Genomic DNA, 18,890 nt, shown 5'->3' with positions numbered 1-18,890 from the left:
ATCAAGGACAAATACACTAAGTTTAAGAACATTTTACTTATTTTTAGATCTGTTTTTGCAGTGTGTTTAGTATAAGAATGGACCCAAAGTCTTTCGGAGCATGGCGTACAAGGGACAAGAGAACATCACAACCCCTCATATATGTCTCTGTCAAAGAGATTCTTTATTCTGTTAATTATCATTGTTAGAAGTTACTAAGAATCACTTTTAGGTTTAATTTGATCAAACTATCTATTCCACGTTTTTTTTCAGTCTGGATTTGTTACAGAAACCCTGCATGGTTAGAGTAAAAGATGATCGACTGCCAAGTTTTGATAGACAAACAATTGTTGTTTTGACCAGGGGTTCCCAAAATGAAACCCGCTAAAAAGATTTAGTATTTCCTGCACTTTTTTGTGAAAGTTCTTATAAAAATCCAACTTTATTCTCATAATGCTATGACTTTATTCTCGTAATATTATGACTTTATTCTCACAATTGGGGGGGTCACAGGCTGAAAAGATTGGGAACCCTTGGTTTAGACTTATGTGATGCTTTCAATCCGGCCAATTACACTATCCTATATCAAATATAGTTTGAGGTACAACAGGTGAAAAATAGTAACCTGACGCTCGCCAGACGCATGTCTCGCTCCGCCTAGCTCCACTCACATCCATGTGGGACTGATCCATAGGAATTGCCTTTATTGAAAGCTGGGCCTTATCAAAAATCCTTGCATATGATTGGATAAGCCACTTGTCTGTCATCTTTATTGACGTGCTATTTCAACCACTCACACCGAAGCCAACCCGTGACGCTGATGAGAGCGACGCAGGGAAAAACAAAACTTTTTTTTTAACGTGTTTGCGGCTCTAGTGGCACGCGTTTTATTGACAGTGAGCTGACAGGAAGAGGGGGGAAGACAGGCGGAGTCGATCCCGGGCCGACCGCGTCGAGGACTAAAGGCCTCCTAATATGGTTCGCGCTAACCGCTAACCGGAAAACAAAACTTGCCAAATCCGGTCTGGAGAAGGGGGAAAACATGGTTTCCACCAACAAAAGCCTTCAGAGGCGTTCTCTGATGTTCTTTTAATGAAACAATATTAGGTAGATTGGACAACACGGAAGAAATAGCAGCATCAATGTTAACGCTTGCTTCCTTGATGCGAGCCGCCATTGTTGTCTGAATCAAAACAGTCTCACGGTCGCTTCTCCACTACGTCACATCTATGAAACTCCAGCCCTGCATCCTGATTGGCCAGACAATAAAATTGGTTGAAGAAATCACTCTCTATGGGAGAGGTCCCAGATGGATGTGAGTGAAGCTAGGCGGAGCGACATACATCTGACGAGAGTCAGGTTAGAAAAATAGGGGAGGGTTAAAAAATAATTCTACCCTCTAAGTAATTTTTAGCAAAAGTTCACTGTCTGCCTTCACTGAGTGATGTACCTCAGGGATGAGTTGTTTGTCCACTTCTGTTTTCTATTTACATAGACCTCCTTATTAACAACAGTGGTGTATAGTGCATTTCTACGCCGATGACTCTTTACTGTACATGCCTATAAAGCGTACTGATCCCAGCTGATCTAATAAAGCTAGTAGGGAAAATAACTATCTGTTAGCTGTGCGCCTAACAAGCTCAAGGAAACATGTCCTAACATGCGGCTTGTGAAGTTTGTATCTGACGCTACCCGTAAAGTAAAGGCTGTCTCAGAACTGCCGCAGTTTACACAAACAAGCCGATGAAATGCAGAGGGGTGTTTTGTATTATTTTTTTTTAAACAATGAACCGTTTATCGCAATGACAATGAATCAAATGCTATATTATTGACTTACTGACATCTTGTTGTGTCCGATATTTATATTCATTCTGTCGCATTAGTTTATTTATAGGGTGTCATTGACCAAGTGACTACAGGATGTTTAGCTTTGCACAGAGAAGAGCATGCAAAAATGTCCCCACCGCACCCTTAAATCTGTTTATTATATATATAGCGTCGCTTAAAATATCTAGAATAATTTAAAGGTTACCACAATGATGATGCACTTTAAGAATTGAACTTTTAGAGAGGGATTTTATTGCTTGTCAAGACTTGATGCAATACAACTGGGTTCCCTTACGTAGGACATTTTTTTGACCAATCTATATAATCTGATTGAATTTGACTTCGGAAAGTGCCTTGAGATGACATGTTTCATGAATTGGTGCTATATGAATAACATTTAATTGAACTGAATTGAATTGCATAGCTTACTTTTAGAGAATTTCAGATGTTCAGCAACCAATTTGTTTGTAATTAAAAAAAACAAATGGATTCGGTTCTTCTTGAGAATCAACCAAAGGGTGAATTTATACCAGCTTACCAACTGAGTTGGTCAAAAGTTAAAGATAACAGGAAGGCGGGGTTCATTTAAGGACACGGATAGAAGTAAAACCTAATAAGAGAGCTCCTAACAGCCTGTAATGTGGCTCAGGGGTCCACCTGTCTGGGAGCTGGAGTAAAACCACAGCATGAACAGTAGAAAACTGTGCAGGGGGACGGGCCAGCAGCGGAGACCCGTCCGTGAAGAGGTCAGACCACATTCTTCTGGCTCCGCAGCAGCTGCTTCCTCAGGCTGCAAGCCGTGACCTCAACACACGCATACCTATCATAATTCTCCGTGTCGTAGGGGCTTATCTTTCTGAATCTGTTAGATCCTGTTTTCATTTTGATTTGATTTCGTTTACTCTGTGAGCTAGCGGTCTTTTTTGCATTTTTGAGTCGAGTTAAACCGGACGCCGGGGGCGCTGCTCGGCCTCCCTGCTTCCTTCCAGGTGCTTGTGCGAGTTGGGCCACTGGGCGAGTTCAAAATGCTGACTTGACTGTGTCGTAAAATGTGTTTATGAGATGATATCCAGGTGTTCCTGTTCAGCTGCAGCACGGTCTCGCCTGTGTGTGGGTGTGTCTCTGACTGAACCTGGTTTGTATGTTCAGGACTTTCGGGATGCTGTTGCAAAGGCGACGCGTCAGAACGGGAAGCCGGTGGTGGACGAGCGGATCCTCAGTCAGATTCTCTACTACCTGCCGCAGCTGTACCAGCTGAACAAAGACCTGCTGAGAGAGCTGGAGGAGAGGGTGGCACACTGGTACGCTCCCACTCATAACACTTAACCAGAAATAGCTAAGCAGAACCACAGCAGGCTGTAACTCTGAAACAGTTGGTTCAAAGAATCTTTACTGAATCAAATATATCACAGTTAACAGACAGAAGATGGGGTTTTAGCATAGGATTTTTCGCATATTGATGTTTAACATGCTGCTTATCTGCTGTAGATACGAGAAGACCCGCGCTCTTGGTTTACACTGCAGGAAAATCAATCAGACCACACAAGCCAGGCCACCTCTGATTAGCTAAACAAACAACACAAAATTAAGGCTTTGGAGAGGCCTAGTCAAAGTCTGGAACAGATTTAGGTTGAGATGCTTTGGCAAAATCTTAAAACACGTTGTTCATGCTAAAAGGCCCTCACGGTGTGGCTAAATTAAAACATTTATTCAGAGAAAAGTGGACCAAAATTCCTCCACAGCATTGATGAAGTCTTATTGCCTCTTCACAGATTAATTACAGCTGTTGCAGCTGGTTCTTCACAGCCTGTTAGTCTTGGATGCCTTTATTTTAATAAAGTAATTTATCATTTAAAGGCTGCTTTTTAAATTTTATTTAGATTGTTTTTTTTCTGATGTTAAAAGTGTGTTTGAAGATCTGAAACCAGTAAATGTGAAAATAAAGAAATGTGTAAGGGCTGTAGGCTTTTAGTCCTAATTTTCAGAATTTGGATTTATTGCGACCTCCCTAAGCCTAGTTTATGCTTGACACATCCACAAGGTCTAAGTGGCCATATTATGTCATTTTAGCTACCACGGCGCTCCACACGCCCAAATGTTTCCGCTGTGCGCACCTAGGAAAGTTCCTAAATTTCCGGACAGTCCATTGTGGAAAAACATGGCGAATGAGAAAGCTCCTTCAGCCAGAGGTTGATAAATATAGACATCTATATGATTCAGCTCTTAAAGATCAGCCTGATCAAATTGTTAAAGGTAGAGTCGCCAGTTTTTCCAGAAGTTTTTCCAAGTCCCTTTTGGTCTTACCTGCTCTTCCGCTCTTCAGGGGTTTCGCGTGAAAAAAATCTCCAAAATCCACTCTGGTCTTAGTCCTTCCTCTTCTTCTCATAAACATGAACTCGGTTTGCTTCTTGTTACTCTGCCAAAGTTTACCTTGAGAGCAGCGAAGCTACAATGAACGTGTAACTGCTAACCTAGCCACTAAGCTAACCGCTAACTTAGCCGGTAAGCTAACCACTAACTTAGCCACTAAGCTAACAGCTAACCTACCCGCAAGCTAACAGCTAACCTAGTCGGTAAGCTAACCACTAACTTAGCCACTAAGCTAATTGCTAACCTAGACGGTAAGCTAACTGCTAACTTAGCCACTAAGCTAATTGCTAACCTAGACGGTAAGCTAACCGCTAACTTAGCCACTAATCTAACCGCTAACCTAGCCGGTAAGCTAACCACTAACTTAGCTACTAAGCTAACAGCTAACCTAGCCACTAAGCTAACCGCTAACCTAGCTGCCAAGCTAACTGAATACAGAATCACTAGAAGTGTGTATGCGCACAGACACTGGCGCTACGTGAGCGCGTCATAATGATGGCATGTGGAACAACCAATAGATAAGGCTGTGTTGGATATTAATCGTTATCAACGACCATAAATACTTCAGACGTTGTGTTTCATTTCCGTGCAGAATGTACGCGCGTCAAGCATAAACCAGCCTTTAGCTTACTAGCAAACTGACTGTCTGTCTGTTAACAGGAGCGACCATCAGAGGCTGTCGGACATCTTTGTCCAGAAAGGTCCCTATCTGAAGATGTATTCCACCTACATCCGCCAGTTTGACAACAACGTGGCTCTGTTGGATGAGCAGTGCAGGAAAAACCCTGCATTTGCAGCTGTCGTCCGAGAATTTGAGGTACATTTAGACTCTTATGTGTTTTTTTTTTATTATTTTTCACATGTACTATAGGTGTATTGCAGTGGCAAAATCTCACACTAAAAAGTTTACCTTAAAATACATGCATTCATAGAAAGCATGGCTATCTATGTTGGTTTGGAGCCGGGGAAAGTCTTTTCTGTCCTTGCGTCACAAACATGATCATAAATGGTTTTTAAACTGTTAACTAGACCTGTGTGCTTTGGTCCAGTCCAACCAGGATTGGGCTTTTCAGCACCAACCATTCCAGGTGGGTTCAGTCGAAAACAAAGTTTGATTATGTGGAGAAGCACCTCATGTCCACTGTATAGCAGAAAAGAGGATGAGTGATGCTGTGGGCCTGTTCTCCTTCCAAGGTCGGAAAGAACCTCGTTAGAGTGCACGGCAGGCAGGTTTTAGACAAAACCTGGTGATATCCGCTACAAAATTGGGTCTTTTAGTAAGATAATGAACAAAAACTCCAAAATTTTCATACCAATTTCAGTCCCGCACATAAATCCTACATAAAACCTGTGAGCCAAGCTGAAAAGAAAAGCGCATACAATAAGAGCCAGGACTCTGTTGATTTCTCTTTAACCTCCAAGTTTTGAAATGTCGAGGGGAAAAGGCGGCTTTTACAAAGTAAACAACAGGGATATTAAGACTGTTTCCAACGCTGATTACGTTAAGTGAGATTTTTAAAACATTTTCCAGCGTGAGGTTATGATGCAGCAACGAGAAACGGTTTGTTTTGAAGGCTTTGTGCATATTTGACCAGGAGAGTCATTGAAGGTGCAGTCCCTAGCTCTCTGTGTATATTATCTTTCCGCTAACTTTGCACCATGATAGCAACACACACTGAAATTAGTTTTGTTGCATTTGTGGGAGCTTGTGTCTTTGTGCGCCAGTGAACAGCTTTCTGTTTGTTTGATTGACTCAGATGAGCCCGCGATGTGCCAGCCTGGCTCTGAAACACTACCTTCTGAAACCAGTGCAGAGGATCCCTCAGTACCAGCTGCTGCTCACAGGTACTCCTCCTTCCTCCTCCTCCTCCTCCTCCTCCTCCTCCTCCTCCTCCTCCTCCTCCCTCCGCTCGGTCCGCTGAACACCGTAGGTCACCCGTTTATTAGATCATGGCTCCACTTCATTGGCAGCACGAGAATGAAGCTTGTATTGCAGCCAAGGGCACATTTCTGTAGAATGTCGCCCCTTGTGGTCAGAGTCTGAACTACACCCTGCAGTTTGCGCAGAAGGGAGAAGGGATGTCCAAGGTTTGAAACATATTTAGAGATTGATGAGACAGCCTCCACAGTTTAAGAGAGCTGTTCTAAAACCAAGATAAATGGGATAATTTTGTTTCTTTTATTTGTTGTCAGGGACACAAAGTTGCACCATTTGACCGAGAAAAAGAGGAAATGTTATTTATTTTTTTTACTAATGATGTTGAAGAGCCTTTCTGATTTTAATATTGGTTCGAAATGTTTGTCAATTATTTTTTTTATGGTAAAGAAAAGTTCAGCAATGTAGAAATCCACTAAATTCATTTTTTTTTTATTTGTCACAAACAAATGCAAAAAGCAAGAGAACAAGAGGTGGGAAACTCCATCAAGCGTTAAATTATTTAAAAGAAATATGTTTAAAATACAATAAAATATTAAAATCTAAAGTGAAATGAAAGAAAGATATCTGAAATAAAATAATTAAAATAAACTGGAGTAAAGTTAGAATAAAAAAACAGAATTTTTTTTTAAATAAAATAAAAGCAAAGGATGAACAGTAATTGCACTAATAATAAATTAAAAATATGGTTTAAATGGTTTTAAAAAAGCAATAATTGTAAAAATATACACATTGATGTAATTTAAAATGATCATTAAAAATCATTGATGTAATTATGGCAGAAAAAAGGAGAAAACTGATTAAATGGGATAGTTTTGTTTCTTTTATTTGTTGTCAGGGACATAAAGTTGCACCATTTGACCGAGAAAAAGAGGAACTGTTAATTTTTTTGACTAATAAAGAGCCTTTCTGATTTTAATATTGATTTGAAATATTTGTTAATGATTTTTTTATGGTAAAGAAAAGTTCAGCCATCTAGAAATCCACTAAATTCATTTTTTTTTTTATTTGTCACAAACAAATGCAAAAAAGCAAGAGAACAAGAGGTGGGAAACTCCATCAAGCGTTAAATTATTTAAAGGAAATATGTTTAAAATACAATAAAATACTAAACTCTAAAGTGAAATGAAAGAAAGATATCTGAAATAAAATAATTAAAATAAACTGCAGTAAAGTTAGAATAAAAAAATGGAAAGGATTTTTTTTAAATAAAATAAAAGCAAATGATGAACAGTAATTACACTAATAATAAAATATTAAAAATACGGTTTGAATGGTTTAAAAAAAGCAATAATTGTAAAAATATATACATTAATGCAATTTAAAACGATCATTAAAAATCATTGATGTAATTATGGCAGAAAAAAAGAGAAAACTGATTAAATGGGATAGTTTTGTTTCTTTTATTTGTTGTCGGGGACATAAAGTTGCATAATTTGACAGAGAAAAAGAGGAAATGTTAATTTTTTTCAACTAATAAAGAGCCTTTCTGATTTTAATATTGGTTTGAAATATTTGTTAATGATTTTTTTATGGTAAAGAAAAGTTCAGCCATCTAGAAATCCACTAAATTAATTTTCTTTTTGATTTGTCACAAACAAATGCAAAAAAGCAAGAGAACAAGAGGTGGGAAACTCCATCAAGCTTTAAAAGAAATATGTTTAAAACACAATAAAATATTAAACTCTAAAGTGAAATAAAAGAAAGATACCTGAAATAAAATAATTAAAATAAACTGGAGTAAAGTTAGAATAAAAAAAAAAACATCAAAGTAATGAATTTTATGTTCAAATAAAATACAAGCAAATGATGAACAGTAATTACACTAATGATAAAATATTAAAAATATGGTTTAAAAAAAGCAATAATTGTAAAAATATATACATTGATGTAATTTAAAACGACCCTTGATGTAAATATGGCAGAAAAAAGGAGAACACTGATTAAGTCTATATTTAGGAAACAACTAGAAGGAAAAAACTTTTACAGAAATGTCTCAACCTAAAAGCTGAATTGAACTAAATAAAACATGTCAGGATAAGAAAAAAGGAAAAGGCAGTTCTAATACTGTAAATAAAAGTGAAAAGAAGAACACAGCTGTCACTATGTGAACCCAGAGCAGTAAATAAAGGAACTGAACAGGATCCCAGGTTAAAAAAAAAAAAATGACACACATCAGAGGTTTGCTGTAAATAGATATAAATTTAATCCTCCTCTCACTCTTTTTTTCTAGATTATCTGAAGAACCTCCCTGAGGACTCTGAGGACTACAAAGACACACAAAGTTAGTTAAAAACCTGCGTTTGTTTGCCGTATCGACCGTTTAGACGCAGAAAAGACGGCCTTCACTGATGTTTTACATTTCCTCTCCATGCAGCTGCGCTCAGCGTCGTAAAGGAAGTAGCAAATCATGCGAATGACATCATGAAACAAGGGGTGAGACTTTTAGCCGCATGAAACGGCCTCGGTTTGGCAGCGCCGCGCCTCCCTATCGCTCACCTGCGTGTCTCTGTGTTTTGCAGGACAACTTTCAGAAGCTGATGCAGATTCAGTACAGCCTCAACGGCCAGCATGAGATCGTTCAGCCAGGCAGGGTACGTCAGAAGTACCGGAGGCGGCTCACAGTTTTGTGTTCATGTTCAAAAGGACTAAAACAAATAGAAAGGGGCTTGGTGTGCTCCAGCTGAAGAGGTCTTTGGACTCTGAGTGTTTTGATATTCAAACATGTCCCCCTGTCGGCAGGTGTTTCTGAAGGAGGGCACTCTCATGAAGCTGTCCAGGAAAGTCATGCAGCCGCGGATGTTTTTTCTGGTAAGCGGCGCGATTTCCGCGGCGGGCCTCCCGTTTCCTCCGCCAGAACAACGCATGTCCAGGAATCACAGCCGCCTTTTTTTACACTACCGGCTTCTGGTCGGTTGCCCTGCTCACCAGCTCCAGCCTTAGCGCATAAATTTACTTTTTTTAGTTAGATCTGCTTCATCTGCTGCAGCATGAGATCAGGAAAAAAACAACATGTTTTCCTTATAAAATATAAATGTATTCACGCATCATCATAAAATTATTCACATTTGTGGCTCGTTTGGACCGACACACGGTTGGTTCCAGAAGCCTCTTTCTAGAAAATCTTGACCCACTTTTCATCGTAGGAGTGAAAGGCTACGTTCACACTGCAGGCCTTAATGCTCAATTCCGATTTTTTTGTGAAATCAAACTTTTTTGCGTGGTCGTTCACATTTCCAAATATATGCGACTTGTATGTGATCTCCTGTGTGAACTGAACGCGTTCAACCTAAGTGTCCCGCATGCGCACTTGAGGACGTAGCAAGCGTCCTCAGTGTTTGCGGAAGTAAACATGGATTATAATGCTGGCGTGCATTTTGCGGTCATTAATTTCTTTTCTAACCGGAGCTTTCCCTCCATTGACTGCTCTTCTCATTGTAGTCCGCTATGGATCTCGTCTTTCTTCCCGCTTCTGCATAGCAGGACGCAGAATAGTGACGTTTGTCGAGTATCGGTGACGTACAGGTCGGATAAATGCGACCCGGCCGTACAGACACAGGTCGCATTTAAAGGTATACTATGCAACCAGGGTTGATTTTCCAACGAGGCTCCCCCCAGAGGGCGAAAGTAAAAGTGCACTGTCGTAAAGATGCTCAGCTGTTCTGGTTTCTCCGTCAAGCCAGGCGGTGGTTGTTTTGAGCTTAGCAGACAGGCGAACGCAACGAAAAGTGGAAAAAAACGGCAGTACAAACAATGACTAACACAGTGAAAGTATGAACATCAAGCTTCCTGCAGTGCTATCATGGCGAGGCGGCCAAAAAATAATAATAATAATAATAAAACTGGCGAGGCAGCGGCCGCCGCCTCGCCAGTTTTATTATTATTATTTTATTTTTTTTTTATTTGTATTTTTTTTATGTTGGCGAGACGCTACCGCCGCCGCCTCGCCGCCGCCGCCGCGGTAGCGTCTCGCCAACATAAAATTAAAAAAAAATAAATAAATAATAATAATAATAATAAAACTCGATATGCTTGCATGTTTATTTGACGTTAACACGCGGTTCTTTGTTGTTGCTTTCGTGCGTGCATATAGTGAATGGCAGGGAAAAAACACATGGAGTTCTCGCCGTAAAGCAAGACCGACTCTCGCGATGCACGACACTTCTGAGCCTCTGTGTGCGGGCCGAGGGCTCTTGAAATTGCAAGTACGGTATTTCCCCCACAGACCACCAGGGCGGCCGGGAAAACCTTTGTTCGACCTGAAATGACTCATTTAATCATCCAAAACGGTATGGAACACATTAATTAACTGAAAAATGTTGCATAGTATGCCTTTAAAAAGATCAGATACGTATCGGATTCAGGACCACATATTCAAGTGGCCTGGGTCGCATTTGAAAAAATCCGATCTGTGTTGTTCAGACTGTCATAAAAAGATCAGATACAGGTCGCATATGGGGGGGAAAAAAATCGGAATTGGGTCACTTCAGGCTGCACAGTGTGAACGTAGCCAAACTGCGTCTCAGGTTGGCTGTTTTTATTTTTACTTCATTTATATCTGGGAATTGTTTCTTTGCTATTTTCCAGTTCAACGACGCTCTCATGTACACCACGCCGGTCCAGTCCGCCCAGTACAAACTCAACAGTGTCCTCTCCCTGGCTGGAATGAAGGTTGGACACACAGAAAAAAAACACGTCTCTCAGGGTTTATGAAGCCATACCCTGGTCTGTTTCGTCTCTACTGGAATAAAAAAAAAACCCTGATCCTCAAATAAATCTAATTTAACTTTTATTTTACTTAAATTTTGAATGAATTGCTGTCTCTCCTCCTCATATTTATTACAGTACAACATCACGTGTTCAACTGTTTCATCTACCCCACAATATTCACATTTACCATTCCTATGTTTGCCTAAAATAAACAGAGTACTATTTAATCCAGTGTGACCAAACCTCAATCGAGAAATGATTGTTTCTTCTCTTCTTGTTCTTTCTGTTCTTCTCATTTCTCCAATTTTCTTTTGAATTTTATAAAACCAACGTCCTTTATTTCCTTTTTCCCATTCCTTTTGCCATTTGTCCTTCATTTTCTGTTTAATTAACATTTTAACTTCAGATTTACTAAAATTAATAATTAAATCCACTGATAAATTTTTAACAGCTTCTTTTGCTGCCTTATCTACTTGTTCATTTACTTTAATTCCATAATGTGCCAGTATCCATACAACATTTATAATTAAACCCATCATATTTATTCTATATAGTGTCTGTTGAATTTCTATTAAAATATCTGGCCTGCTTTCTGAGTGATTATACTGCAAACTAATTAAGGATGAACTATAATCTGAACATAGGATTGATTTTAGTGGCTTAACTTCTTCAACCCATTGAACAGCTAAAAATATTACAATAATTTCTCCTGTATAAACTGAAAGTCCATCACTTATTCTTTTCCTAATCAGTGAGAATGCTATAAAGCATTCTCACTTATTGTTTTCCTGTTTTTCTTTATTATTATTATTATTATTATTATTCCGCCGCAGTCTAACTACTCCCGCATACTTCCACCGATTTCAACAATTTTGGTATCAAAACGTTCGGCTCGTTCCCGGCATGCCTCCTATGACTCATGGTTATGCTAACTTTTACACTTTTTAAAATATTTCACTTTTTGTGCGATGTTGTGGCTGTTCTCATTGAAATCAATGCAAATTTCTTCAAATTTTTCACATTCTTCAAATTCTTCACATTCTTCCTATACTTACAATTCTTCTAATTGTTCTTAACTTCAAATTCTTCAAATTTTTCAAATTTTTCAAATTTCTTCAAATTTTTCAAATTCTTCAAATTTTTCAAATTCCTTCACATTTTTTCAAATTCTTCTATTTCTTCCAATTCAAATTTTTCAAATTCTTCAAATCTGATTTCAATGTTTTCTGCATCTTCTGCTCAATCATTCTGCAGATTAGCATTCTCACTCGCTTTTACGCAGGAACAGCTTTTTCTAGTTTTAACATTAAATTCTGGTACGATAAAGGCTACTCCTATTTGATTTGTTATATTTTTAGAGGCATCTGTATAAATTTTTACATTTCTCCAACTTCAAATGATGAAAAAAAGGCAAAAAAAGAGAAAAAGAAGAAAAAAAGAAGAAAGAAGAATGAAGGAAAAAATAAACCTGATATGATTGCTGATCCCTTCTTCCTCTGCGTCTCCAGGTGAGCAAGCCCAGCCAGGAGGCCTATCAGAACGAGCTGAACATCGAAAGCGTTGAGCGCTCCTTCATCCTGTCCGCCAGGTGAGCGCCCGGGCCTCAGAGCGACGCCGCCAGCTTCAAGACGTGAGTTGGGCCTCTGAGCACCGATGTGCTTTATGTTTGCAGCTCGGCTAAAGAGAGAGACGAGTGGCTGGAGGCCATCGGCACGGCCATCGAAGACTACACCAAGAAGAAGATCACCTTCATATCGAGCCGAAGTCAGGAAGAGGTAACTAACGTCTGGGTCCGCTCGTTTAGCAGGTGCTTAAAGAAGCTGCGTCCAACGACTTGAATGGAAAGTTGAGTGGAAGAAAAAAAAGTGTAGTTAGATTAGATTTTAGATTAGATTAGATTAGATTCAACTTAATTGTCATTACACAGGTACAGATACAAGGCAACCAAATGCAGTTTAGAAGTGCAATAGCAGCAAGTGCAGGATAAACAATGGTTCCATAAGTACAGGACATGGATATGTACTGAATAAATATAGAGATGAATACTATTATAAACAGAATTTTACTGATAGGTTTGTCCTATCAATATAATATATAGGTAACTAGTATTACACTGCAAAAACGGATCTAAAAATAAGTAAAATGTTCTTAAAGTTAGTGTATTTATCAGGTAAATAAGATTATCTGCCAATGGAATAAGTATTTTGACCCCTAAAATAAGATAATTAGATATCCTGCACTTGAAATAAGATGATGGAGATGAATTATTCCTCTTTTAAGTGCAAAAATCTTATTCCATTGGCAAATCATCTTATTTACCTGCTCAAATCAAGGACAAATACGCTCATTTTAAAGAACATTTTTAGTTCCATTTTTGCAGCGTGTGAACTAAATTTACAGCTGGATATGTACCGAATATAATATACAGGTGGATAGTACTATAAATAGAGTTTTCCAGATATGTACAATAGCATAATATACAGATGATTGTTATTATAACAGTTTACATGTACTATGAATATATGTACAGGTGGCTATTACTATAGCCATCTGTACAGAACGATGGCTATTCCCTTTAGTTAATAAAGGGAATAGCCACACAGAGACGACCTAATTGCCAACCTAAATGAGCTTTAATGATAATATTCTGTTTTAACACGCAGACAGAAGGCGTTGTGGACAGCGGCGCCCCTTTAGGTTCTAAAGCCCCCATATGGATCCCTGACCTGAGGGCCACCATGTGCATGATCTGCACCTGCGAGTTCACCCTCACGTGGCGGAGGCATCACTGCCGGGCCTGCGGAAAGGTCTGCGTGGCGTTTAGGGTCCAGCGTTACCGGGGGGGTGGTAAAAAACGGATCCCGGTCCTCACCGCAGTCCCGTGTCTTTCTGACAGGTGGTGTGTCAGGCGTGCTCCACCAATAAGTACTACCTGGAGTACTTGAAGAACCAGCCGGCTCGCGTGTGCGACCACTGCTTCGCCAAGCTTCAGGAGAACAGTGAGCGTTTTGTTTTTTTACGGGGTTCATGGTTATGCGGATCTGATGCCTGCAGAGGGAGAGGACTCTTTAACGCCAGAATAGAAACAAAACATTACAAATAAATGTTCATAATTTCCTCACGGTAACACCGAATGAGCGACACCGTCTGTTTTAGGTGACCGCTGTGCCTCGTCGTCGACGTCTCCCATTAAATCCGGAGCCTTCTCCTTCACCAGAAAGCAGAAGAAGATTCCTGCTGCGCTAAAGGAGGTACGAACGAACTCCGCCGTGTCGACAGCCGCTACATTCAGCGACCTGATGATGCTGGTTTGTGTCCAGGTGTCGGCCAACACAGAAAACTCCTCCATGAGCGGCTACTTGCACAGGTCCAAGGGCAACAAGAAGCAGTGGAAGAGGCTGTGGTTCGTCATAAAGAACAAAGTTCTGTACACCTACGCTGCTAGCGAGGTAGTTGGCCGGAGCCAGCTGTCGTTTTTTTTTTTTTTGCACAAACGCCAGGCGGCTCGGCGTCACTCTTTAAGCTGCTGCGCTTGTGTCTTGGTGCAGGACGTGGCGGCGCTGGAGAGCCAACCCTTGCTGGGGTTCTTCCTGAGGGAGGAGAAGAACGGGCCGGCGCAGAAGCTGCAGTTCAAGCTGTATCACAAAAACACGCTGTTCTACATCTTCAAGGCGGACGACATTCCCACGGCACAGAGGTGGCAAAAACGCCTACACTGTCCCACCCGAACCTACCCGTCTGTTTATGCATGTATCATCCCTCCATTAATCCCTCTCTTTTACTAAGATAAGATAAGATAGTCTTTATTGATCTCACATTGGAGAAATTTACTTGTCACATCGGCTCAATAGTCAGAAGAAGGTGCCAAAAGTAGGAAAGGGTGCATCAGTTATATACAGTGTATCTTCATGCACTGCAAAAAGGGAATTGAAAATAAGTAAAATTTTCTTGAAATTAATTGATTTGAGCAGGTAAATAGGATTATTTGCCAATGGAATGAGTATTTTTACCCCTAAAATAAGACAATTAGATATACTGCACTTGAAATAAGATGATGGAGATGAGTTGTTCCTATTTTAAGTGTAAAAATCTTATTCCATTGGCAAATAATCTTGTTTACCTGCTCAAATTAAAGAAAAATACTCTCATTTCAAGAAATATTTTCTTATTTTTAGTTCTATTTTTGCAGCGTATATACAGTGGATCAAAACGAAAATGAGAAAAAAATAAAAAAAAACAAATAGATAAGAATAAAAATACAGGCGATAGCACAGTGTGTTAAATAGCTTATTGCACATTAGTTATTGCACATTACTTATTACAGTTATGGATATAGTTATGGTTATACTAACCATTCACCATCCATTTCTCATCAGTCAATCAAATGTTTTTTTTACTTTCAACCATCCGGCCATCAGGTCTGTTTTTTGTTTTTGTTTTTTCTACTGGATCTACTGGACCAGTTTTTTAATTCAGAAACTTCAGGCCTTCTTAATCATTTTAAATGTGACAACAGCGCCCCCTGCTGTTTGGTCTGTACCTGCGGTCAGTAATGTGATGAATACTGTTAACAAACGGCTAAGAAAGTACAAAAGTTAATGTACCTGAAGTTTGCCTTTAATATTAATGGCTTGATATTACTTTTTGGCCACATGAGGTTCATAGCTGGTTAAAAGTTGACTGCAAGTCTGAGTCGGGCTAAAAGCCATTTATATTGTTAATGAATAGTTTAAAAAAGTGTGGTAATGTTGAAACATTGTAGTTGTTAGAAGCTATTGTTATGTTATACATGAACCCATATTGTATACATTTCAAAAAGGGATTCTGGGTAATCTTCAGAACGACGGCTTTAATGCATTTAAACGTATATTTTTGACCTGGTTTGTTGGGACTGGAGGGGGGGGGGGGGGGGGGGGGCTGAAAAATGTTCCTTCCTCAAAGGGCGGCACAACAGAAAACATTTGAGAACTACTAATTAGAGCCTAGATAAAGCGGTGGATACGGGGCTGGGACTGCCTCTGGGTACGTCTCAGGCTGTAGTCACATAAGGTGACTTTTGGTTAGTTTTTTTCTTCAAAGCAGGTGTCTTTGTTCTGCCAGCTGGATTTTACAGGAAAAATGTCGCCTTATATATGCAGAAAATGTGTCTTGGTCGCATGTCTTTACATGTTCCTTGCCGAAAAAGTGTTGCTCACAATAAAACGTCAGAAACCGAGCGAGAGTCTAAAGGAAACTTTCTCTGCTTTGGTCTTTTTAGATGGATCGAAGCCTTCCAAGAGGCAATGATTCTGGAGCAGTAGTCACTCCTAGATCCAGGCGAAAACACATCAGCTCCAGGAGGAGCGCCAGGCGGACGGACTGTAAACATTTAACTCAAACAGCTTCTGACGCCCGGCGACGTGGACTCGGGTCGGGCTTCAGAGCGAGTCGCCGCTGTGGGTAAACGGTCAAGTTGGAAAAGCACGCGTGAGGAAGTACGACCCGACTGCGCGGAGGCTGATCAAAGCGCTCGGGGGGGGGGGAAGCCATCAGAAGTAAAAAAAAAAGTCAGGGAAGGAATTTTGAAGGAGTTCTGAGCGAAGCATCATACACTCACTGGCAAAATGAAAGCTGAGCACCCAGAGGGAGACGGGGGACGTTAAATTAAAGCAGGAGGTTGCAACTGGACCTGGAGACCCAGCAGATCAGCAGGGAGTCTAGAGACACACCTGTGGATTGAATAATACTTTTAAACTGCAGGTGTTCATCACAGACAGAGGTAAATTAGGGCTGGACGATGGTTCAATAACAATATATATCAATCAATAGACGTATATCGATAATAGAAAAAATGGTCAGTAAAAAGTTCAATAGAATAACAGTTTTCCTTCCTTTTGCATTCTAGCCATGTAGGTTAATATTACAGTCATTAATTTCAATTCAATTCAATTCAATTTATTTATATAGCGCCAAATCATGAAACATGTCATCTCAAGGCACTTTACAAAATCAAGTTCAATCATATTATACAGATTGGGTCAGATTATACAGATTGGTCAAAAATGTCCTATATAAGGGAACCAGTTGATTGCATCAAAGTCCCGACAAGCAGCATTCACTCCTGGGGAACCGTAGAGCTACAGGGAGAGTCATCTGCATTGTACATGGCTTTGCTGCAATCCCTCATACTGAGCAAGCATGAAGCGACAGTGGGAAGAAAAACTCCTCATTAACGGGAAGGAAAACCTCCGGCAGAACCGGGCTCAGTATGAACGGTCATCTGCCTCGACCAACTGGGGTTACCAGTCCTCCCAACCAATCACAATGCAGACCCAGGAACCAAAGAGTTCAGAGAGCACACAATCTTTTTTCTTTAATAAAAACTTGCAGTTTTGCTAAAAAGTTGGTTGAATAAAGGGTTGAGCCCTTTGAATTCAGTGTTTGTGTCTTTATCTAAAAACAGGTGATTATAAAAACAGCATAAAAGGACCAGGGCTGCACTAAAAAATATATGTTTTGTGAGTTCTATTTAATCGATATGCTTTTTTTTTCTATATCGTCCAGCCCTAGGGTAAATAAGCCACAAACACATTCAGAACCAACACTAAACCCTAAAAAAGGCAACAGTCAGGAACAGCAATGGCAAGTAAAAAGTAGGCAAAACCGACAATAAAAAACAGGAAATAAGAAATAAAGATGGCGAAACATCCAAAATGTCCACATTCAGGACATCTGAATTTAAGTTAAACGTTTAGAATTCGACGTCCTCTGGCCACTTATACCAAATTTTAGCTGAACAGCTTACCCAAGCCTGCTGTATTTGTAATTATTTAGGTCCACCCGCGCACGCTGATGAACAGGAAGAGAAGCTGGAAGGTGTCTGTGCCAACCTGAAGGATATAATACATGATCTGGACTTCTTACTGACGTGGAGTACTGCTTTCTATCCTCTACTATAAACTAAAACTTAATTTATTTCAGCAATTCAGTTTGAATTACACCCAGAGAGATAAAATGTAAAAGTTTATTTCTGTTAATGTGCACAGTTAGGGCTTACAGCTGATGAAAACATCATCCAGCACTCAGAACACTAAAACTATTACGCCCGACCAATAAAAGCATACTTTACACACAGAGATGGTGTCTTCTGACCGTCTCATGGTCTGAGCTGAAAGATGTCCAGCAGACGCACATTGACAGCCTTTAAAAGGAGGGTAACCACCTGATGGTTATTGCTGAAGAAGCTGGCTGCACCCATTCATGGAAGGTTGAGTGGAAGGATAAAGTAGCAAGGAAAGGTTTCAATGGCTCCAGGGTAGCGAACATCCTTGAGAGGATTGATTCAAAGTTAATTCAAAATTTATTCTAGCTTCACAGGTTGTGCATTATGGCTGCAACTGAGTCCGTTTGCTGCACAGCGTCGGCTCCTTGCTGATGAAATCATTTACGCAGCCATCCGAATCATGTCCAAATCTGGGTGCTCGCCCGTTCTCTTTGTTGTTTTTAATTTGTCAGTGAATGTATGACGTACCTGCCAGCTTTTATGTAGTTTTTATTTCCCCCATTGGCTGCAGAGTAGTTTAAAAATAAACCTGTTTTCCCTGAGTAACGTTTGCATAATTTAAGGAACAAGTTGGGATTTAACTGTGACGATGCAGCTTTAACACGAAACCTTTATGTTCATCTTAGCGTTTAGAAGAGTTTTAACACAGACGATTTATAATCCTGGTTGGTCAACCAGCGTCCTGGACAAAACTGGAGAAATCACATGTTTTATGTAGATCTTTTTTTTCTGCCCGTTTAGCCAAACCAGAATGTTTTAAAAGTTTGTACTGTGTATAAGGACGTAAACGAGCAATGCTGGCCTTCTTCTTCTTTGTTGTAGAAGCCGAGAGCTAATATTTATGAACTAGGAACATTTATTGTCTGAAAAGCGCAGGCTGCCACTTATTTTCAGATGCAGAGTTTTTTTTTTTTTTTTTTTTTTAGAAAAGGATCGGAATCCTTATTTTTGGTCCTATATTTGCACGTAAACACTGTGGGAAGAACGCACCGAACCATGTTTCTATTAAATGAATGCTCAGACGCA

General features: G+C 39.9%; 1 protein-coding gene across 2 annotated transcripts in view; it reads left to right on the top strand.

Annotated features, from left to right (window-relative positions):
* fgd6 (FYVE, RhoGEF and PH domain containing 6) overlaps nucleotides 1-16,343 on the top strand; it is a 35,985-nt gene extending 19,642 nt beyond the window's left edge. For both annotated transcript variants that reach the window (XM_012873812.3, XM_021322207.2), the window contains exons 6-21: nucleotides 2,956-3,107; nucleotides 4,837-4,993; nucleotides 5,934-6,021; nucleotides 8,346-8,396; nucleotides 8,490-8,548; nucleotides 8,635-8,706; nucleotides 8,855-8,923; nucleotides 10,700-10,783; nucleotides 12,331-12,410; nucleotides 12,495-12,597; nucleotides 13,486-13,629; nucleotides 13,719-13,821; nucleotides 13,979-14,073; nucleotides 14,143-14,271; nucleotides 14,371-14,519; nucleotides 16,080-16,343. In XM_012873812.3, the coding sequence (XP_012729266.3) occupies nucleotides 2,956-3,107; nucleotides 4,837-4,993; nucleotides 5,934-6,021; nucleotides 8,346-8,396; nucleotides 8,490-8,548; nucleotides 8,635-8,706; nucleotides 8,855-8,923; nucleotides 10,700-10,783; nucleotides 12,331-12,410; nucleotides 12,495-12,597; nucleotides 13,486-13,629; nucleotides 13,719-13,821; nucleotides 13,979-14,073; nucleotides 14,143-14,271; nucleotides 14,371-14,519; nucleotides 16,080-16,122 (1,578 nt within the window). In that variant the 3' untranslated portion in view covers nucleotides 16,123-16,343. The remainder of the gene's footprint in view (nucleotides 1-2,955; nucleotides 3,108-4,836; nucleotides 4,994-5,933; nucleotides 6,022-8,345; nucleotides 8,397-8,489; nucleotides 8,549-8,634; nucleotides 8,707-8,854; nucleotides 8,924-10,699; nucleotides 10,784-12,330; nucleotides 12,411-12,494; nucleotides 12,598-13,485; nucleotides 13,630-13,718; nucleotides 13,822-13,978; nucleotides 14,074-14,142; nucleotides 14,272-14,370; nucleotides 14,520-16,079) is intronic.
* Nucleotides 16,344-18,890: the final 2,547 nt, after the last annotated feature.

The sequence above is a fragment of the Fundulus heteroclitus genome, chromosome 17 (assembly GCF_011125445.2).
Source record: "Fundulus heteroclitus isolate FHET01 chromosome 17, MU-UCD_Fhet_4.1, whole genome shotgun sequence".
Lineage (NCBI taxonomy): Eukaryota > Metazoa > Chordata > Actinopteri > Cyprinodontiformes > Fundulidae > Fundulus > Fundulus heteroclitus.
The sequence above is the reverse complement of the archived record's forward strand: the minus strand, read 5'-3'. Positions and strand labels throughout refer to the sequence as shown.